This window comes from Tetrahymena thermophila, assembly GCF_000189635.1.
Source record: "Tetrahymena thermophila SB210 genomic scaffold scf_8254828, whole genome shotgun sequence".
NCBI classification, from domain to species: domain Eukaryota; phylum Ciliophora; class Oligohymenophorea; order Hymenostomatida; family Tetrahymenidae; genus Tetrahymena; species Tetrahymena thermophila.
Window position 1 is genome coordinate 35,213 of NW_002476581.1, and position 23,309 is coordinate 58,521.

Sequence of the window (23,309 nt, forward strand, 5' to 3'; positions counted from 1 at the left end):
TTCAATTTTTATTAAAATGATAACAATTTAATTATTAGGTTTTAATTCATTTTTGTTTAAAATTCTATAACAATTATAATTTGTTAAAACACTCAAAATTAATTAATATTTTTTCTTAATCAAAGATTTATTTATTTAGATGACAGTTTATTGAAAAGTAAAAAAAATTCAACAAAATAATTTAAAAATTTGAGTTTTTAATTTTTGAAAAAAACAAATAAATTTAGATGATATCAATAATGAGAATAATGCATACTTTTTGTTTAAAAATCAATAAAATATTTAAGTAAATAAAAAATAGGCTAAAAACAAACAAAAAAATAATTTAAAAAATATCGAAAAATCATTATTGAAATTTAAGCTTTTAAGTATTGTTTGAAGAGGTAAATATAATTTAAGTATAGAAGTTTATTAAAAAATGTAGTGGAAATTATTTTAGAATCACATAAAGAATTAAATCAAAGAAAATAATATATATTTAAATCAAATAGTAGTTTTTGAAGGAAGAACGAATGAATGAATGAATTAAGGTATTGAAAATTTGCTATATAATATAAAAGGAAAAATATAACTTAAATCAACAAAATTATTCAGAAGTTTTTATTAGTGCTTTCAAATCTCATTTAGTTTTTAATTGGCTATTCATGTAGCAATACCTGAATTTGAAGGATTTTGTCATTTAATTTTCTATTTTACTCTTCCAAATCCTAGATTTTAAATGAATGAATATATATTAATATTTACAAAGTTTATGCTAATAAGAATAAATTACTTATTTTTCTTGAACAAGATCATCACATTTATCTACCAAATCTTTAAATCTGGTTGCCCACTACTTATTTGAGTTCTCATAATCTTAGTTTTCTAAGTGCAATCTCTCTATTTCATGACTATATTTTTCTTCATACCTGAACAAAATAAAACAAATTAATTCATATAATAACATTAGAATTTAATTTTAATTAAATAAATATATCGATGTTCTTTTTTTTAAAAAAATGATCGACAAATAATATTTAAATAATTACACTTAAGCTAGTCTTTTGTAGTCGGTCTTCATTTGATCCATTTGATTTCTCAAACTTTAGTTTTCTTGTTCCAAAATATGTATTTTATAATCTAGTTCTTAGACGTGAAGTTCTCTTTTTGTTTTTTCGCTCTTCAATTTTTGAATTTTTTACTCGTGTTCTTAATCGGGTGGTTTTCTGACTCTGAAATCTTCACTGTCATCTTTTTATTTAAGATTTATTTAGAAATACAAAATTTTGATTTATTAAGATATCTGAAAAAAGATCTTTTTCAATTATCTTTATTAATTTGCTTGTTAATTTCTTTGATATATCTATCTATCAATCTATCTATTTATTTATGATAATCAAAATATATTCATTTATCAATGACAGCAATATTCTTTTTAAAATCAAAATTTATTTATTAATTTATTTAGATGCTAATTGATTTTTCTTAAATCTTGAAACACAGAAACGTAATTTATTTTAATTTATTAACTAATTAATTTTTCAAATTCTTCTTATGCAAATATTATCTAATTGAATCCTATTATCTATCATTCATAATTTAAACTGGTTCAAAAATCTTAATCGTTTAACATACTCAAAAATAAATTTTGTTTTAATGAATAAAATCGACTTTTATGCAAACCATTTATTTTGAAACGACTTAAATAAATTCAAATATTTGTTCATTCAGCAAGCTTCAGTCTTTGTTTAAAATTCTTTATGCCATTTTTGTTAAGGTTTTAAAGTGCTTTGTTTTTTTTTTTTTGAGATGATAGATTTTTTATTGATTGATCTCATTATTTTAAAACCAAAATTTAAAAATCAAACGATTCTTTGAAGCCTTTTTTAAAATTTTTCTTTCTTATTGAATTTACTATGTTATTCTGTCGAGCTTTTAATGCTTTTTATCCATTTTAAATATATTTAAAACATAAAAAATGATGATTACCATAAGAATAAATATGAGGACCAACTATCTTTCCTGGATTACGGCGTCTGGTTTAAGTTAGGTCTTAATCATAGTAGTCTCTTTCAGCATGATCGTAAGGCACGCGAGTGAACTAATTTGGTCCATTTCTGTAGAAATCGCCGCCTTTGAAATTAGCATTTTCATAGTTGGCTGCACTATTAATGTCAACCGAAGGACTTGCTCCTAGCCCAACTGGTGTCTTATTTGCGGCAGATCCTGCTGTGAATTAGTTTGTAACTGCTATATCCTATTATTGCTAAATTGCGCTTGACTATTATAAACCTTATTGCTAAATTTATTGTTGACTTTGTACTAAATTTTATTAAACTGCTGAAGGACCTCCTTAAGTATTTGCAATACTTCCTGGAGTGATTGAACCTTAACCTGCTACTGTTCCCTATTGAGCAATACTACCTTAAGTACCTCCTATGTATTTCATTTAAGGGTTGTATACTCCACTGTTGTATGGAGAATTTATCAATTAACTTTATACTGAAACAGGGCTTTAGCCATATTATCCGTATTATACACTCTATGGGCGGTTAGCGCCGAAAACAGACCCTTAAGGAGTTAAACCTGCTGGGGATTAAGCTCCATCAATATATCTGCTTTAAATAATTTAAGGACTGCCTACTTAAGGAGAATCAAAAGGCCTATTAACTGGTGAAACACCCAAATTATATGATGCGAGATGACGTGTAACAGGAACCTGGTGCTAATGCAAGTAAGGAGTAGATTAATAGCCTACAGATGGTGTATACATTTCAATTATATTTTGTTATTAATATTCTTATTATTCTTATATTTATAACTTTAATTAATATTGATTATTGTATTTAATTTGGGTACTTTCTTTCAAGTTTCAATATCTTTTTCTTTAAAATTTCTTTGCAAACAACTAAATATTAAATACATAAATCAAACAAAACAAACAATTAATTAGAATGAAAAATTGATTAATAGATTCAATGAACAAATAAACAAATTATTTAACAAATAAAAGTCATTTATTTATTTATTGATAAATAAATTGAAAATAAAGTAGGTTTGAATATCTTCAAAACTAACACTTTCAATCAATTAATTTTATTAATTATTTATCTAAAAAGTATTCACTAATTCATTTATTTATTTATTTGCCCTTAGTTTTATTTTTCTTCATAGTATTTGAAGTACTATTTTTAAATTATAACAATTTTCGGCATTTTACTGATTTTTATTAACATATTTTATTTTCTTTACAAGGTATTTTATTCTTTAGAGAGCTAGCTATCAAAAATTAAATTCACTCTTAAAATATTCAATTTTGCTTGATTTTGGCATTTTTCTGTTGAATCAATCTAATAATATCTCCATTTTTAAATAATTTAAACAAATAAATATAAAAATTGTTATAATATAACTCTATCTTAATTATAACAAATCAAAATACACATTTAGCAAAAATAATTAAGTAACATAGTAAAATAGATAGATAATATTTCAATATAATTAAATTAAATTGAATTATTTAAAAATTAGTTTTATTGAATAAAAAAGTAAAGTAAAATAAATTAAAATATATATATAATTTATTCGATCAAATCTTACTCCTAATGATAAATAAAATTATTAATATCACAAAATTAATTAATTTTTTTTCTTAGTAGGATCCTTTTTTTTAGGATTATTGATAAATTCTTTAATTTTATGGTGTTTATTATTTTTTAAATTAGAATACTGTCAAGTTCTTGTTAATTAGGACAACCAACATGCAAAATTTCAATGAATTTGGATTACTTTTAAAAGGAATTAAATTTCTTTATCAAATTAATATAAATCAATCAAAATATAAAATCACAATAGATTAAATATTGATTTTATTAAATTTTAACAATTTTAACATAAATTATACTTTAAATATCTCCTCAAATTAAATTTATTTGAATAAAACTTTAACTTAATACTATGAAATAATTTTTTTATTTAAAATATGCCTAAACTCTACTCTATAATCACAAAAAGTTAATAATTTGTATTTTTTTTAATTTGATCTTAAAAAAATTATTTACTTTTTTTAATATTTTAATTAAATAAAAATCAAATATAATTTTTAATTTTATGCTAAAAAAATACGAATAAAGAAAAACAAATAGAAAACTAACTATTGATAAAATAAAAATATTTACAATATAAACTGCACTTTTAGAATATATATTATTGGGATTTTTAAATAAAATTGATACCATAATTAATTAGTATACATAATTTTGAAGAATTAACGTTTTTTATTTATAAATAAAAACTTTATTGTCAATTAATTTATACACACACACACACCTAAGAATTTCTCACATTTCTTAAAATAACTTTATTTTATTAATTTTGTATTGAATAAAAGTAAAAAGTATGATTAGATTAAATATATAATTAATTTATTTCAAATTTATATGTTTAGCATTACCAATCTTGGATATTTCTTTAATGTCCTCTTCAAACAAGTTGAATTGTAAACTTCATTAAACCTATTTAAATAAAAGGTAGCTTTACTTAATGAAGTAGTTTTTATGTTTTTTTTAAATCAAATGCGTTTAATTTAAAAATAATTTTGATAATTTGAAAGTTTATTTCAACAAATAATATTTAATTATAAGAATTCTATTAAAAAATTTTTGTAGTATTTTTAGTTAATCATTTTTAACAAATTTTAAGTATATTATTTAGTTTATTTTGTTTTAATTTATTCTCTCCTGCTTACATATTATTATGCATTCTATAGTAAATATATTTTATTTAGCAGAAAAATACATACAAGTTAAGGACTTTAAAATAATAAAAATCAAGACAAATAAATAAAAATATTTATATTCTTATTTAATAGCAGTTACTTACTATTTATTTATATATTTATTTTTTCTTCATAAATAGTTAATAAATCAAATTTAAATTAATTTTTTAAATTACTAAAAATTAAGGCTCACATTTGAAACTTTTTTCAATTCAGACAAGCACTTACAAAAACTAAAAGCTGCTTAACTATTTATCTAATTCCATCTTTATATTAAATAATTAATTTTTATGATAATCTAAAATATAAATTTGTATACCCAAGTGTAATTTTTAATACTTGTAGATTAAGGCAACTCTTTAATGAACTACCAAATTCAATTATAGCTTTATTTGTTATTTTATTTTCACTTTTTTGATATTTAAAATTTATTTTATTAAAAATTATTATTTTGATTTAATTTTACCTCAAAGAAATATTCAAGTTTTAAATATTTTATAGATCATTTAAGGCAGAACTTAAATAAAATAGACCACTTTCTCCTATTTAATTTGAGCTAAAAATAAAATGTATTAAAAATAGTTTTTAATAACTTTTAATCTAAATTTTAAACAATCATTAAAAAATACTAAAAACAGAAGAAAATATTTGATTACTATAAATAAATAGATAGACTCTATAAACCATCTAAATTTCCTAAAGTTTAACATATGCTTAGAAGCCTTTAATCATTGATTTAACTAGCGCTATACATTAATGAATAAAATAATAAGCTTTTCTAAATTGCTTTATACATTTTCTATTAATAATATTATGAAATATTTTACAAAATATTTTTGGTTAAATTAATATATTTATTTACTGATGGAGTATTTGAAAATTTTTATAATAAGTAATTTATATTAAAAAATATCAAAAGAATTACCTTAAATTAATTTCCAAATTTATAAGATTGATGCAATTTGCTAATCCTGTACATAAACTAGCAATTCTTTTATCTATCATATAACTCCCACTTTAATCAATTATTTATTTATTTAATAAATTAATTTTAATTTAAGTATAAAAAAATTGATTTAAGAATTAAAAAAAATCATTAGCTCTATATAAACCATAAATAATTATGTTAAATACCTAAATTATAGCTCTAGTTTCTAGTGACTTTGGAAGCTACATGAAAGGAACTTTTTTATAGATAAAATGCATATTTTATGATTTCTAAATAAATTACATCCTCTAAAATCTCAAATTTCATTTTCTAAAGTAGATTTAAATTGTTTTATTTATTCTAATTATCTGTTTCAATAAAATAAAAAAACTTAATATTAAAAGTTATTAATAACTAACTATCAATTTATTTATTTAATTATAATCAAATTGAAGAAAAAGTTTTAAGCTTTGAAAGGAAGTCAATTAAAATTTTAAATAATTTGGGATGAAAGGTCTTAAAATAAATAAATAAATAAATAACTCAATTAAGTATTGCCAAAACTTTAGAGGTAAGAAAATTACTGAAAATAGGTATTTGATTAATCTTCATAAAAATTTTTCTAAAACTGACTAATTGAATATATAATGCGATAGTTAAAAAATTATAAAGAGTGATAATATGATATAAAGAACCCGATTATTTTCTTAAAATAAATAATAATAAAAATTATTAAATTTAGTGAAAATTTTTATTTTTGTCAATTTAAAATATTTTAAAACTTTTAAAGTTAATTGAAAAAGTATTATTTGTAATTTAAATAAAAACAATCAAAATTATTATTTTAGATTAACATAATTTTTAAAAATGAAATAATCATTATTTTTTTCATTATGAAAAAATAAATAGCTTATCTTTTAAATTTATTATCTAAAAATTAATATTTCATAATAAAAATCATTTTATAAAAAAATAGTAATTTTTAACTGACTTGAATTACTTACTTACTTACTTACTTACTCTCTATTAAAAATTCTTCTTTAAATATGTAATTTTAAATGATTAAATATTCTTGTAAAAGAATCTTTTAATTTTTGACTTTATAAAGTAAAGTTGAAAAGAAAATTTTTTAGGATTTTAGCTTGTTAGGCAAATAAGGAAGTAAAATGTAAATAAATGAGTGGCTAATAAAAAATATCTTCAGATAAAGTATTTTTTTTGAGGAAAATATGTATTAAAAAGTGTGACGAGGAAAGGTGAATATTTTTATTGTTATTCAATTAATGGTCAAATTTTACACAAATTTTTTTCTAGGAAATTAAATAGAAATTTAGAGTGTGGCTTGTTTTTCTTTTTAATAGAAATATATTTTTAAAATATTCTTTATTAATTGTATTTCATTTTAAGAGCTTTACTTAAAACTAAAAGAGATATTTTTTGATTAAAATTGTGAAGAAAAAGAAGAAGAAAACAATAAAGAAGAAAAAAAATTTCTATTTATTAAAGCCAAATAAAGAATTAAATTAAAATGAGTTTTATAAATGTAATCAAAATGCTTATCTTAACAATGTCTCTCTTCTAAAGATTCAAATGCAAATAGTATACTTACCCAGATCCAGAAAAAGTCTATATTTAAACTTATACTTTAATTAATTATGCTGGTCATGTTAATACAACTATTCCAATACCTTACAAACTTTAGTGCTAAGATAGAAAGTTACTTGTTGGAAACCTAAATTTAGATTTTCCTACAAGTTAGAATGGTTTTATAATAGATAGCAGTAATAAAGATTAAAAGTAAGTGACATTTAATATTTACAAAGATAGTGTTTAAATTAGCTTTTTCTTAGCAGAAATATGCATAGATTAGTTTTACGTTGCTAATCTTAACATCACTAACCCTTAATTTAAAAATAAAAATAAATTAGATTACACAGATAAACCATCTAATTTTACCAAAAATATGGTAGCTTATGCTTACATTACAGGTGTTTTATATGACACAAACCCATAATAAAGTTTATTTATTGCAAGTGTTTAAACACTAGATGATGGATTCCATTTTAAACTAAGTAAAGAACCAAATTGTCAAATAACTTTTATTAGTATAAATTATATCTATTACGAAAAACGATAAGATGAATCTTCCTACTATTTCATTTATTAATAAGAAGACCTGACAAAATAATCTATCACTGATTCAGATTTCAAGTTAGATAATGATTAAAATTAAAGTGTCTTTTCGGAGATCTCAATTGATTTTAATTATTCTTGTCCTGAATAATATTAGTAATATTGCTTTATGATTGGACTGACTGGTTATTATTAAAATTACAACTAAGAAATAAGATAAAGAATTTAATCCAAATTTATTAGTAATAACACTATTTAAATTCAATATACTAAATGGGCTGGTTCTCAATTATTAGGGATATAGTCTTAAATACTCTTAATCTAAATGGCTGTATGTACTGGTGAGTTAGCTAATTTTCAAGATTAATGTTAAAAGTGCCCGTTAGGGTATTACTAAAGTAGAGATGAAAATAGAAGTTTAAACAGATGTTATAAATGCGACAATTCTTGTTATACCTGTGAGAAAAATGCTTTCAATTGCTCAATTTGTAAAGATTAAATATACATGTAATTTAAAGATAATAAATGTTAATGCATTAATTCTACTATGAGCTTAGATAAAAACAATAACATCTGTATCTGTAATGACACTTAAACCATGAAGTAGAATTCTTAATTAAAAAAATGTGATTGTATAGATTAAGATCTAATGAATTATGATGAAAAACAGTAAAAATGCTTATGTAAAGAAACAATGAATTTCAACGTAAATGAAAAAAAATGTGTTTGTGTTGATTAAGATAACATGAAATATAATTCTGTAACAGCGATGTGTGATTGCCCTTCTGAAATGATCTTCAGCAGTATCTTATAAGTTTGCATCTGTTAGGATTCCTCTTAATATTATGATAAAGATAAAAAGTAGTGCCTACTAAATCCATCTTCCTAAAATTGTGATATTTTAGATCAATTTAATCCTTAGTGCTAAAAATGTAAAAATGGATTCTAAAACCATAATGGTTATTGCAAATATTGTGGAAAGTAGAAAAAATATTTTTTTTCAAAATAATTTTATTTTTTTAAATAAATAAATAAATAAATTTAATTTAAAAATAAACTAACTCATTTCAAAAGCATATATATCAAGTCAATTTAGTTGAATGAAGTTTTGTTGATATTAATATTTTAAAATCAACTTCTTTAAATAATAATTTTTTTTAATTAATTTTTTACAAAATTAAATTCTAAAATAAAAAATAAAAATTTTATCATTATTTTTTAAGATTCATTCATTTATTTATTTATGAATTTAGACTTTTAGATTTTATCTAAAAATTGAATGGAATTACTAAAATATTTAATTTATTATTAAAAAAAGAGGAAAGTTTTTTGATGAGCTGACTAAAACTTGCTCTTTAACATGTTAAGAGTACTGCTATTAATGTTCAGATAATTAAACTTGTAATTAATATTAGGATGAATTTCCTTGTCATTTTAGTTGCTAATTATGCTAAATACCTAACTCAGTTAAAGGTTGTATTATTTGCAGTTCTGACACTAGATAATTTAACTCTACTGATAATTCTTGCAACTGTAAATTTGGATTCGAAGAAGTTAATAAAGCTGACTGCAATTAAATTTAGTAATCGTTTAGCTAGTAATTTTTAACGTTTAAATCAGTTATTTCAAACGTTTCATACTATTTACAGCTTTTCTAAGCAATTTTTCCTTTTTATCCTCATATTTTATTCTCTTTTATGATTTAGCAGTAAATTGGGATTTTAGCATATAATTTACCAGGAAACAATGACATAAATGACATGAGAATAGAACTTTTAAAAGGTTATTAAACCTACAATTTTAATTTTTTTGAGTAAATTCAGCTCATCTAGTCAGATAACTAAGAAACACAGAATTAAATAAACTATTTAACAATCAGCGCTATATGCTTTACTTTCATGCTTTTATTCAAATTATCTAATTTAATATTTAAAACTTTATAATAAAAATTTTGGTTTTAAAAGTTTTAGTAATAAGGATTTATAATTATATCAAGACTGATATCTGCTTAAGTCATATATTATGCGATTTCTATCCTTTTACAGTTGAATAAGCTCAATAAATTCTTTAAAGAATTAATTTTAGTGGCAATAAATTTAGCTGCTCTAATTTTATTTTTAGTTATCTAAACTTAATATTCTTACTTTCTCTTCAAGCAAAAGAAAAAAAAAGCAGATACTTGTAGTGTTTCTTCTTTTGAATAAGCATAGTAAGTTTAAGACAATAACTCAAAAACAAACAAAGCAATAATGATCAACGATATAAATGTTATTAAAGGAAGTAAATACTTGATTTGGACTGTTTTCGAATTAAGAAAAATTATTACTGCTATTTTAATATTAAAAATATAATCCAAAATCGACATATTTGTAGTTGGAGGCTTGTAGCTTGCATTTGGATGCATCTTATTGTTGAGAATATTTAATAATTAAATAAAATAAATATATAATATATTCACTGAAATTATTCTTGCTACTATTTATTTCTTATCAGCAATTGCTTACAATACTTTAAGTGAAAATGTCTAAGAAGGATTGTAATATAAAAAACCTTCTATAATAGATATAATAATAATAGCTGCTATTTTCTTAATTTAAGTATTCTCAACTATAAATTGTTCCTATTACTATTATCAAATAATTAAACAATTCATAAAAAAAAAGTAATAAACCTAAAAACAACTGATCAAAGACATGCATATATAATTTGAACAATTCCCCTAAGAGTTTAATGCTAGTAATATTTATTTATTTATTTAAAATAATTTTATATTTATCATTAATTTAATTTTTAATAGGTATAATTGAACAAATATTAAACAGCAATAAGACATAATTTTCTTTTAAATATAGAAAGACAAATAATAAATTTTGAAATACTTTTGTTTTAATTAAATATTTTATTTTTGTTAATTTCATAACTATTTTTTATTTTAATTTTAATAAATTTTATAACAAAATATCTGTTATAATAAATTTTAATTTTTTTTAATTGAGAGTGAATGAAAATAAATGACATTTGGATTTATAATTAGCCAAATTTAATTTTTTAAGAAATATCAATAAAAAAAGTCAGTCCGTTTGTTTTTGCCATAACCCTGTATATATTTTACTATTTATGTATTAATTTAAAAATATTCATACACTAATGCAAAACAAGTAAAAAAATGTAATTAAATTTTATATAATTTTTATATAATTCTTGATCAAGATTTTCGCTCATATTACTGGAATGAAAATTGAGAAAGAGATTTATAATTTGGGGACTGGTTAAAGCGCTAACTCTTCTTTTGTTTTATACTCTAACACCAATTTGGGTTCAATTCTCAATTTTTCGAAGTTTTCAGAGAGGTAGGAAATAAAATCTATCTTTTCTTGTAGGTTTCTAATAATTTTGATTGAAGGAAGTATTTGCTACATTGTTCTCTTTAACATTAAAGAATACCTAAATTAATTTCTCTTATGAAACTTAATATGAATCCAATCAAATGATTTAATTTACCTTTAGTCATAGTAGCTGGTTGGTTGTTATAGTGAAGGATTTAGGAAATGAGGGTATAATTTTACACAAATAGAAAAGATTCATGTCCCAGCAATCTTATTTAGTAGATTAAACTTATAATGGTAGACTTCAAAAACTTATTTAAAGTTTCTTTCTTCACTGATTTCTTGCTTCAAAATATTTACACTTCTTGCGAGGAAGGAAAATTCACTTTTTGAAATTAAATTTAACGAAAATTTCTTTTCTTTGTCAATTTAAAAATATTTAAAGTTAGAAGAATGATCATTATTTATGATAAAAATGAGTTTTAATTAAAATTATTATTTTAAATGAAATTAATATTTAAAAATGAAATATCTTAATAATCAATATTTATTTACAATGTGAAATAAATAGCTTATCTATCTTTTACATTTTAGATTTATTTAGATAAAAATTAATATTTCATTATAAAAAGCATTTTTTTATAAATTTGATTTAAAATAGTAATTTATGACTCACTTGATTTATTATTTTCAATTAAAAATACTTCTTAAAATATGAAATTTAAAAATATTAAATCTTCTTGCGAAAGTATCTTTTAATTTCTGATTTGTAAAGTAACTTGAAAAAAAAATTTTTTAGGATTTTGGCTTGTAAGGCAAATAAGGAAGTTAAATTTAAATGAGTGGCATATAAACAATATCTTTAGATAAGTGATTTGCTTTTAGAGGAAAGTTTGTTATTACAGACAATGATGAAGAAATGTGAATATTTTTAAAATTAATACTAAATTAATGGGTAATTTTTTACACAAATTATTTTCAATGAAATTAAATAGAAATTAAGACTATGGTTTGTTTGTTTTTCTTTTATTAGAAATATATTTTTAAAATAGTCTATATTAATTGTATTTCATTTAAGAGCTTTACTTATAACTAAAACAGAGATTTTTTGATTAAAATTGCTAAAAAATAGAAGAAAAAAACAATTAAGAAGAAAAAAAGTTTCTATTTATTAAAGTCTAATAAAGCATTAAATTAAAATAAATGAGTTTTATAAATGTAATCATAATGTTTATCTAAACATTGTCTCTCTTCTTAAGATTGAAATGCCAACAGTATACTTACCCTGATCCAGACAAAATCTATATTTAAACTTATACTTTAATTAATTATGGAGGTGATGTTAATAAAACTATTTCAATACCTTACAAACTTTAGTGCTAAGATAGAAAGTTGCTTGTTGGAAACCTAAATTTAGATTTTCCTACAAGTTAGAATGGTTTTATAATAGATAGCAGTAATAAAAATTAAACGTAAGTGACATTTAATATTTACAAAGATAGTGTTTAAATTAGCTTTTTCTTAGCAGAAATATGCATAGATTAGTTTTACGTTGCTAATCTCAACATCACTAACCCTTAATTTAAAAATAAAAATAAATTAGATTACACAGATAAACCATCTAATTTTACCAAAAATATGGTAGCTTATGCTTATATAACAGGTGTTTTATATGACACAATCTCAATATAAAGTTTATTTATTGAAAGTGTTTAAACGCAAGAAGATGGATTCCATTTTATACTAAGTAAAGAATCAAATTGCCAAATAAATTTTATTAGTATAAATTATATCTATTACGAAGAATTATAAAATGAATCTTCCTACTATTAGATTTTTTAATACAATGATCTTTAATATTTATAGAAAGGATAGAATAGTGTCACTTCAGATATTCAAATTTATCCTAATTATGGCTGTCCTGAATAATAATATTGCTTAATGATTGGACTGAATGGTTATTATTAAAATTCTGAAAAAGAAATAAGATAAAAAATTATACCCTAATTTATTAGTAGTAATGCTATCTAAATTCAATATATTACATGGGGTGATTCTTAATTATTATAGATATAGTCTTCAATCCTCTTGATTTAAATGATTGTATGTACTGGTAAATTAGCTAACTTTCAAGATAAATGTTAAAAGTGCCCAGTAGGGTATTACTTAAGTATAGATTTAAGAAGTTTAAACAGATGTTAAAAATGCGATGATTCTTGTTATTCTTGTGAGAAAAATGCTTAAAATTGCTTAATTTGTAAAGATTTAATATACATGTAATTTAAAGATAAAAAATGTTAATGCATTGATTCTACTATGAGCGTAGATAAAAAGAATAACATCTGTATTTGTAATGACTCTTAAACTATGAAGTAGAATTCTTAATTAAAAAAATGTGATTGTATAGATTAAGATCTAATGAAATATGATGTAAAACAGAAAAAATGTTTATGTTTAGAAAAAAAAAATCTAAAGTTTGATTCAAATTAAAACAAATGTGTCTGCTCTGATATGATAAAAATGATTTTTAACACAAACTAGATGCAATGCGAGTGTAAAGATACAATGATTTTTGATGATTCAAATTAAATCTGTGAATGTGCTGATAAGCAAAATATGTAATATGATTAAAATAAAGGAATTTGTGAATGTAAAGAAACTATGGCTTTCAATAATAAGATATCAAAATGCTAGTGTATAGATGTTAATAATATGCACTATAATATTAATACAAAAAAATGCGAATGCAACGAATTGATGATTTATAATGAAAATAATAAAAAATGCGAATGTGCAGATCTAAAAAATATGAATTACTTTCCTATCTAAGCAAAATGCTCATGTAAAGAAAAAATGAATTTTAACGTAAATGAAAACAAATGTATTTGTGCTGATTAAGATAACATGAAATATAACTCTGTAACAGCGATGTGCGATTGCCCTTCTGAAATGATCTTCAGCAGTATCTTATAAGTTTGCATCTGCTAAAATTCCTCTTAATATTATGATAAAGATAAAAAATAGTGCCTGCTAAATCCATCTTCCAAAAATTGTGATATTTTAGATCAATTTGGTCCTTAGTGTTAAAAATGTAAAAATGGTTTCTAAAATCATAATGGGTATTGCAAATATTGTGGAAAGTAAAAAAAAAATTTTTTTATTTTATTTTTTTAAATATTTTCTTATTTAAAAATTATTTTTTTAAATAAATGAATTAATTAATTTAATTTAATAATAAACTAACTCATTTCAAAAGCATATATATCAAGTCAATTTAGTTGAATAAAATTTTGTTGATATTAACATTTTAAAATCAACTTCTTTAAATAATATTTTTTATAATTAACTTTTCACCAAGATTAAATTCTAAAATAAAAAATAAAAATTTTATCAATATTTTTAAGATTTATTTATTTATTATTTATTTATGAATTTAGACTTTTAGATTTTATCTAAAAATTGAATGGAATTACTAAAATATTTTATTTATTATTAAAAAAAGAGGAAAATTTTTTGATGAGCTGACTAAAACTTGCTCTTCAACATGTTAAGAGTACTGTTATTAATGTTCAGATAATTAAACTTGTAATTAATATTAGGATGAATTTCCTTGTCACTTTAGTTGCTAATTATGCTAAATACCTAACTCGGCTAAGGGTTGTAATATTTGCAGTTCTGACACTAGATAATTTAACTCTACTGATAATTCTTGCAACTGTAAATTTGGATTCGAAGAAGTTAATAAAGCTGACTGCAATTAAATTTAATAATCGTTTAGCTAGTAATTTTTAACGTTTAAATCAGTTATTTCAAACGTTTCATACTATTTACAGTTAATCCAAGCTATTTTTCCTTTTTATCCTCATATTTAATACTCTTTTATGATTTAGTAGTAAATTGGGATTTTAGCATATAATTTACCAGGAAAAAATGACATAAATGACATGAGAATAGAACTTTTAAAAGGTTATTAAACCTACAATTTTAATTTTTTTGAGTAAATTCAGCTCATCTAGTCAGATAACTAAGAAACACAGAATTAAATAAACTATTTAATAATCAGCGCTTTATGCTTTGCTTTCATGCTTTTATTCAAGTTGTCTAATTTAATATTTAAAACTTTATAATAAAAATTTTGGTATTAAAAGCTTTAGTAATAAGGATTTATAATAATATCAAGACTGATATCTGCTTAAGTCTTATATACTACTATTTCTATCCTTTTAAATTTGAATAAGCTTGATAAATTCATTAAAGAATTAATTTTAGTGGCAATAAATTTAGCTGCTCTAGTTTTATTTTTAATTATTTAAACTTAATATTCTTGTTTTCTCTTCAAGTAAAATAAAAAATAAACAGATACCTTTAGTATTTGTTCTTTTGAGTAAGCACAGTAAGTATAAAACAATAATTCAAAAACAAACCAAACAATAATGATAAATGATATATGTATTATTAAAGGAAATAAATACTTGATTTGGACTGCTTTCGAATTAAGAAAAATAATTACTGCTGTTTTAATATTAAAAATGTAATCAAAAATTAACTTATTTGTAGTTGGAAGCTTGTAAATTGCATTTGGGTGCATCTTATTGTTGAGAATATTTAATAATTAAATAAAATAAATCTACAATATATTCACTGAAATTATTCTTGCTGCTATTTATTTCTTATCAGCTCTTTCTTACAATACTTCACCTGAAAATGTCTAAGAAGGATTGCAATTTAAAAAACCTTCTATAGTAGATATAATAATAATAGTTGCTATTTTCTTAATTTAAGTATTCTCAACTATGAATTGTTCCTATTACTATTATTAAATAATTAAACAATTCATAATGAAAAAATAGCAAAAGTAAAAACTAATCCAAGACACTCATATATAATTTTAGCAATTCCCTTAAGAGTTTAATGCTAGTAAAATAAATTTATTTATTTTAAATAATTTTAAAGTTATTATTATAATTTTTAATAGGTACAATTGAACAAATATTAAACACCAATAAGACATCAATTTCTTTTAAAGAAAGAAAGACACATAAAAAATTTTGAAATAATTTTTATTTTTGTTGAATTATTTTATTTTTAAAAATTCCATAACTATTTCTTATTTTAATTTAGAGTTAATGAAAATACTTTATATTAAATATTTTGAATTTTTTATGGATAAGAAATTTTAAAAAAGATTTTTTTTTTGATAATCCTTATTCATGCGTACCCACGGTATATATAATGAGAAATATCAATTTATTTTTGATTGGGGATGGTACTTTGAAATTTATGATAGATATACTGTTAAGATATTAAAGCTTCTTGAAATCGCTCATTTTAAAACCACTTATTTATTGAAGTATTAGTTAATATGTAGAAAATTTATATTTGTGTTTTTAATTCTTTAACTTTATGCAGCATTTAATATATAAATCGAATTCACTCATAATTTTAAAGAAAGTAAGTCAGTCATTTTTAAAAGAGTAGAAATGTATATAAATTCTTTTATTTTAAGGAACTTTTATTACAGATTATGATGGGATTTTAGAAATTAACATCACATTATTGTTTAAGAATTTGGAATATTAAAAAAAATAATAATTATATTATCCTTTGAAATATTAGAATATTTTATTAAGATATTAGAATATGAAAATATATTGAAATTTAGGTTAACTTTTTTAATTTATATTACGTATTAACCATAACAATTATTAACTTATCAGGAAGTTTACATTTATTTTTAAAATTCAAATAAACTACTTTGATAGAATTAAGACATTGAAGGTTACTACTTATTATAATCACTGATTTTGAAGCCATTTATTAAAGTATTAACTAAAAAAGCTAAGATTTAAAATATATATTTGCATTTTTATTACTTTAAAAATATGCGTATTTTATTTATAATTTAAATTCACTCATAAATTGTTAAAAATTATGTCGCCATTTTTAAAACTGAAAAATGTATCTAAATAAATTACTTTATTATAAGCAACTTTCCATATTTATAGTAAATTATAATTAGATTTTACAATATTAAAAAAAATAGTGATTATATATTAATAATTTTTATTATCCATAACAAATATTAACTTATCAGGAAAAGTGAAAATGTTTAAATATTATTGTGTTATTTATTTATTTATGTATTTTAGATTTAAATACTCTAGCTTTCATCATTAAATTTCTATTATAATATTAATAGAATACAATATATACTAAAATAAAAGTGTCTTGAATGGTTTTCTTTTAACCATTCTACTTACAAATTAATATAGACAAATTGTGAAAATAATATTAGAATATTAGCAAGGTCAAATTCGAATATTTTTTTAATATTCTAATATTTATTTTTTAACCCTTAAATTCATCATTAAATTTTTTTAATTAATTTGTTTTTAAAATCTAACCCTAAGATAAGATAAGGGTTAATATTCTAATATTTTTAATATTCTAATTAATACTTTTTAGGTTATTTTAAAACTTGAATCAATTAAGTCTTAAAATAAATAAATATTTAATTACTTTCATAATAAAATTAATATATAAATAGATAGATAAAAAATTCTAAAATGGGTAACTAAAAATGCATTTCGTTAAATTAAAAAAATTAAAACTATAAAGAAAGTTTTCTTTGTGAATTATAAGGTGAAGAGAATATTGTTTCTTTAAAATTTGAAGATGGCAATTATGAGTAACAGATCAAAAATTCTAAATTCCTCTAATTCTTAGATAAGTACTCTGAAAATAGGATTAAATTAATTGTAACTATTGGAAATAGAGGAGTAGGAAAGTCTCTAATTCAAAATTTTATTATATAAAAATACTAAAATAGATCAGAGTATTTTTAAATTTTCAAGTCTTAATTCAATGATGGCAATTGTACCAAGGGGATTAAGTTTTACTTTCCTTAAAATTTAAAAGAACCTAAAAACTAAAAAGAAGATATTGTACTTTTCTTTGATTGTGAAGGCTTTGATTTTTCTGATAAGACTTCTCCTCAATAATAAAATTTGATAAAGTTAATATGTTTAATCTCAAGATTGTCTACTTGCCTTATATATGTGTAAACTACTAATAGGATTTAAAAAGGTTTCGAAGAAATAATAAAAACGCTTAATGAAAATAGTAGCACTAATAATTGCCCTCATGAAAATTTTATCAGCATTTTAAACTACTGGAATGGTGTAAATTTTTAGTCAAGCTCCCCATTTTTCAAAAAATAATTTAAACTAAGATCTCTGGATCTAAATTAGAATAATGAAATAATAGTTAACTAAAATTATGATTAGTTTATTTAGGAGATAAATGATATAAAGAATTATTGCGTTTAGTCAAAATATACCACATCTTAAAGCAACTGCAAAGCTTTTGAGAGAGAATAAACCTGTAATAGCTTTAAAGAAATGTTAATATGTGTTTTTTAAATAATAGAGAAAGAAATGAATTTTACTTCAGAATAACACTTTTAGCTGATTAATAAATAACTAGAGCTAAAGTAAGAGCATGCTAAAAGTATGAATGCTATTAGAGAGTTTATGAAACAAAATTATGAAAGCTAAGTTAAAACTCTAGAAAAAAATGAAGGTTCAAGCTATAAATCTGAAATTGTTTACTGCCTATTTAACTTAGGTTTTTAAAACTATTACTCATAAAAGGTTAGAATTGAATTTGATAAAGCATATTAGAATTGGAGAAATTAATTTTAGTAAGCATTTAAAACTATGTTATAAATTTCAACGGAAAAATAGGGAAAAGTACTAAATGATAATGAATAAAATGAAATTTTAGAGTTGTATTCTAATTTAGATTCAGTTAAACCATAAGAAATAAGAGACTATGAAAGATAAATTAATAATTATACAGTTAATTAAGATATTGAAATTATTAAAAATAAGATGGTCGGATATAGAGCATTATTTTTTTCATTTGGCTTTGCTTTTGCAAGTTTAACTACAATTCTTTAGGGTATGAATTATATGGTAAAAATAAAAATAAAGAATTCTTTATCTAATCGCATTGAAAAAGCACTGTTTAGTTCAATAAATTAGAATAAGTTTGTTTTGAATTCCTCAATAAATAATCTAAGAGAAATAAAGAATATTCTTACATCTGAAATCCCTAAATTTAATGAGTATATTTAATTTATCAACTCTTAATAAGAAAAAGAAGCTGTTTGTTTATTGCTTTTAATGAATTGTATTTCAAAGGCTTTTGATTAGAAAAGTTTAGAAAAGTAAAAAACGACTTCTTATTAAATTGACATTTAGCTTTTTTAATGTGCTGATTTTTTAGCAAAGTAGTTAAAGTTAAATAACTTCACCAATTTTGAAAACTTATAATATTTAGCTCATCAAATAGATGTAAAAGATGAAGATTTTTAAATTTGTCTTGATTAAAAAAAAATTTAATTTAGGAATTATTAACTTTTTAACTTCTACAGGCAATTATATCCGAATCTTAACAATTAAGAGGATGAGTTTTATTAGATTTTATTCCTACTAATAAATAGAAATAAAGATTTATTCTTTAAATTTATTTTATTTATATTTTTTGAAAGCTATATTTCATCAATGGAATTTGCCAAGTTAATCATTGAAAACGAAATAATAGAAAAAACAATGAAAATTTAAGATAAACTATTATCTCTTTTTTGATAAGAAAATTAATATTCATAAAAACAAACAAGTAAATAAATAAATAAGTTTACTTTAATTGATGAATTTATCATAATTAATTATTATTTTTTTAAATATATCTTTCTTATATGTTTGTTGTCCATCTTATTAATTATCTAAGTAAAGTAGATATTAAAATTCTTAATGCTTTAAACCCAAATTTCCTTTACATAAACAGTGAAAGTAATATTAATTAATTAATCATAAAATGCTTCATTTTTTTGGTTTTTTCGCTGAGTATATAAAAATATAAATCATTATGAAATTCGAAAGATAATAAATTATTGTAATTTATTAATATTTGATTTTAGATGATAAATACTTTAAAAAATTATTAATTCCATTTCTTACTTTAATTAATTTAAAATTTTGCTTAATTTTTTAAAATATTTATTTTTAAATTAAAATTTAATCAACCATTTATTTCTCATATATGTAATTTTGTAAAAAATAAGTATTAAAAATTTGCTAAAAATGTTTATTAAAAAGTCTTAAAAAGTAGCCCCCCAAGGAAAATACTTGGAAGGCGAAAAAATAGTAGGCAGAAAGGTTTTTTTTTGCCTACTGGTCTAAAAATGCTCCGATTGTAAATTCTCTAATTCTTTTATTTTAAGCAATCCATATTAAGTGCAAATTATAATTAGAATATTAGCACAATATTATTCTTTATGAATTTAGAATACTATAAAATTAATAATTATATATTAGAATAATAGTTGCATATTATTCTTTGATATTTTAGAATATTAAAATTAAATTATCTATTTAGCTTTTAGATTATGAAATAATCATGAAATTTAAATTAGTCTAACCATTTTATAGGTTTTTTAACTAATATTATGTATTATCTATAAAAATTATTAACATATTGGAGATTTTACATTTTTAAATATTTAAGTGCATATATCGATAAATATATATACTATTAAATCATTAAAGCTTCTTAAAATCACTCATTTTGAAACCACCTATTCAAATATTAGCCAATATATATAAAGTTTAAGGTTTAAAATTTATATTTGCATTTTTATTACTTTAACTTTATGTAGCATTTTATATATAAATCGAATTCACTCATAATTTTTAAGAAAGTACCTCATTTTTAAAAGATTAAAAATGTATCTAAATTCTTATATTTAAAGGATCTTTTATTGGACATTATGATGGGATTTTAGAATATTAACATAATATTATAGTTTAAGAATATAGAATATTAAAAAAATAATGATTAATTATTAGAATAATAGTAACATATTATTCTTTGAGATATTAGAATATTTTATTAAGCATTTAGAATATGATAAGATAATGAAATTTAAATTAAGAATTGTATTGTTTTTTAATTTATATTACGTATTAACCTTAACAATTATTAACTTATTATAAAGGTTACATTTTTAATATTAAAATTCAAATAAACTATTTTGATAGAATTAAGACATTAAGACTACTTATAATCACTCATTTTGAAGCACTTTATTAAAGTATTAACTAAAATGTATAAAATCTACATTTAAAATATATATTTGCATTTTTATTACTTTAACTAGATGCAGCATTTTATTTATAATTCAAACTCACTCATAAATTATTAAAAAGTATGTCATCACTTTTAAAACTGAAAAATTTATCTAAATTCTTTTATTTTATGCAACTTTCCTTATTTATTGTAAATTATGATTAGATTTTAGAATATTAGCATCATATTATTCTATAAGAATTTAGAATATTAGCATCATATTATTCTATAAGAATTTAGAATATTAGCATCATATTATTCTATAAGAATTTAGAATATTAAAAAAAATACTGATTATATATTATTATTATGTATTATCTATCCATAACAAATATTAACTTATCAGAAAGTTTATATGTTTAAATATTAAAGTGTTATTTATATATTTTAGATTAAGATAAAAACTAAATATTGCAATTTGCATCATTAAATTTCTATTACATTATTAATAGAATACAAAATATACTAAAATAAAAGAGTTGTGAATGGCTTTCCTTTTACCATCTACTTACAAATTAATATTAGACAAATTGTGAAAGTAAAATTAGAATATTAGCAAGGTCAAATTCTAATATTTTTTTAATATTCTAAAATTTTTTAAAAATTATAAAATTCATCATTTAGTTTTTTTAATTAATTTATTTTTAAAATCTACCCCTAGAATAAGAGAGAGTTAATATTCTAATATTTTTAATATTCTAATTAATACCTTTTAGGTTATTTTAAAACTTGAATCAATTTAATCTTAAAATAAATATTTAATTATTTTTATAATAAAATTAATAAATAAAGAGATATATAAAAAATTTCTAAAATGGGTAACAATAAATCGTTAAATAAAACAAGTAACTAAGAATACATTTCGTTAAATAAAACAAATCTAAACTATTAAGAAAGTTCTCTTTGTGAATTATAAGGTGAAGGGAATATTGTTTCTTTAAAATTTGAAGATGGCAATTATGAGTAACAGATCAAAAATTCTAAACTTCTCTAATTCTTAGATAAGTACTCTGAAAATAGGATTAAATTAATTGTAACTATTGGAGATAGAGGAGTAGGAAAATCTCTAATTCAAAATTTTATTATATAAAAATACTAAAATAGATCAGAGTATTTTTAAATCTTCAAATCTAAATTTAATGAAGGCAATTGTACATAGGGGATTAAGTTTTACTTTCCTTAAAATTTAAAAGAACCTAAAGACTAAAAAGAAGATATTCTACTTTTCTTTGATTGTGAAGGCTTTGATTTAACTAATAAGACTTCTCTTCATTAATAAAATATGATAAAGTTAATATGTTTAATCTCAAGATTGTCTGCTTGCCTTATATATGTGTAAACTACTCTTAGGGATTAAGATGGTTTCAAAGAAATAATTAAAACTCTAAATGAAAATAGAAGCACTAACGATTGCCCTCATGAAAATTTTATCAGCATTTTAAACAAGTGGAATGGTTTATAATTTTAGCCAAGCTCCAAATTTTTAAAAAAATAATTTAAACTAAAATCTCTGAATCTAAATGAGAAAAATGAAATAATAGTTGACTAAAATTATGATTAATTTATTTAGGAGATAAATGCTATAAAGAATTATTGCGTTTAGTCAAAATATACATCATCATAAAGCAGCTGCAAAGCTTTTGAGAGAGAATAAACCTGTAAAAGCTTTAAAGAAATGTTAATATGTGTTTTTTAAATAATAGAGAAACAAATGAATTTTACTTCATAAGAACACTTTTAGCTGATTAATAAATAACTAGAGCTAAAGTAAGATCATGCTAAAAATATGAATGCTATTAGAGAGTTTATGAAACAAAATTACGAAAGTTAAATTAAAACTCTACAAAAAAATGAAGGTTCAAGTTATAAATCTGAGATTGTTTACTACCTATTTAACTTATGTTTTTAAAACTATTACTCATAATTGGCTAGAATTAAATTTGAAAAAGCATATGAGAGTTGGAAAAATAAATTT

At 20.7% G+C, this 23,309-nt stretch overlaps 7 protein-coding genes across 7 annotated transcripts in view; 4 read left to right on the forward strand and 3 right to left on the reverse strand. All coding sequences in view use genetic code 6, as the record gives it.

Moving 5' to 3' along the window:
- Nucleotides 1–590: 590 nt before the first annotated feature.
- TTHERM_01060800 (hypothetical protein) lies at nt 591–2,752 on the reverse strand (the record flags this gene model as incomplete). Its single annotated transcript, XM_971412.2, has 4 exons — nt 591–707; nt 773–908; nt 1,029–1,230; nt 1,969–2,752. The coding sequence occupies 4 exons, from the start codon at nt 2,750–2,752 to the stop codon at nt 591–593; spliced, it is 1,239 nt and encodes a 412-aa protein (XP_976505.2).
- A 1,656-nt stretch (nt 2,753–4,408) lies between these two features.
- TTHERM_01060810 (hypothetical protein) lies at nt 4,409–6,296 on the reverse strand (the record flags this gene model as incomplete). Its single annotated transcript, XM_971413.2, has 9 exons — nt 4,409–4,493; nt 4,933–5,022; nt 5,076–5,165; nt 5,223–5,312; nt 5,386–5,502; nt 5,682–5,771; nt 5,891–5,940; nt 5,988–6,098; nt 6,249–6,296. 9 exons carry the CDS (start codon nt 6,294–6,296, stop codon nt 4,409–4,411), a joined length of 771 nt encoding a protein of 256 aa, XP_976506.2.
- Nucleotides 6,297–7,236: 940 nt separating this feature from the next.
- TTHERM_01060820 (transmembrane protein, putative) lies at nt 7,237–10,691 on the forward strand (the record flags this gene model as incomplete). The annotated part of the gene is made up of 3 exons (XM_971414.2): nt 7,237–8,798; nt 9,136–10,553; nt 10,615–10,691. The coding sequence occupies 3 exons, from the start codon at nt 7,237–7,239 to the stop codon at nt 10,689–10,691; spliced, it is 3,057 nt and encodes a 1,018-aa protein (XP_976507.2).
- A 344-nt stretch (nt 10,692–11,035) lies between these two features.
- On the reverse strand, nt 11,036–11,236 carry TTHERM_001060821 (hypothetical protein; the record flags this gene model as incomplete). The annotated part of the gene is made up of 1 exon (XM_012795243.1): nt 11,036–11,236. The coding sequence occupies one exon, from the start codon at nt 11,234–11,236 to the stop codon at nt 11,036–11,038; it is 201 nt and encodes a 66-aa protein (XP_012650697.1).
- A 993-nt stretch (nt 11,237–12,229) lies between these two features.
- Nucleotides 12,230–16,128, forward strand: TTHERM_01060840 (transmembrane protein, putative; the record flags this gene model as incomplete). Its single annotated transcript, XM_971416.2, has 2 exons — nt 12,230–14,283; nt 14,646–16,128. The coding sequence occupies exons 1-2, from the start codon at nt 12,347–12,349 to the stop codon at nt 16,126–16,128; spliced, it is 3,420 nt and encodes a 1,139-aa protein (XP_976509.2). The 5' UTR covers nt 12,230–12,346.
- Nucleotides 16,129–17,709: 1,581 nt separating this feature from the next.
- TTHERM_01060850 (kelch motif protein) lies at nt 17,710–19,616 on the forward strand (the record flags this gene model as incomplete). Its single annotated transcript, XM_971417.2, has 2 exons — nt 17,710–19,500; nt 19,581–19,616. 2 exons carry the CDS (start codon nt 17,710–17,712, stop codon nt 19,614–19,616), a joined length of 1,827 nt encoding a protein of 608 aa, XP_976510.2.
- A 2,532-nt stretch (nt 19,617–22,148) lies between these two features.
- TTHERM_01060860 (transmembrane protein, putative) overlaps nt 22,149–23,309 on the forward strand; it is a gene marked incomplete at both ends in the record, with an annotated part of 2,107 nt that continues 946 nt past the window's right edge. The window contains 2 exons of the mRNA XM_971418.3: nt 22,149–22,992; nt 23,038–23,196. Of these exons, the coding sequence (XP_976511.3) occupies nt 22,149–22,992; nt 23,038–23,196 (1,003 nt within the window). The remainder of the gene's footprint in view (nt 22,993–23,037; nt 23,197–23,309) is intronic.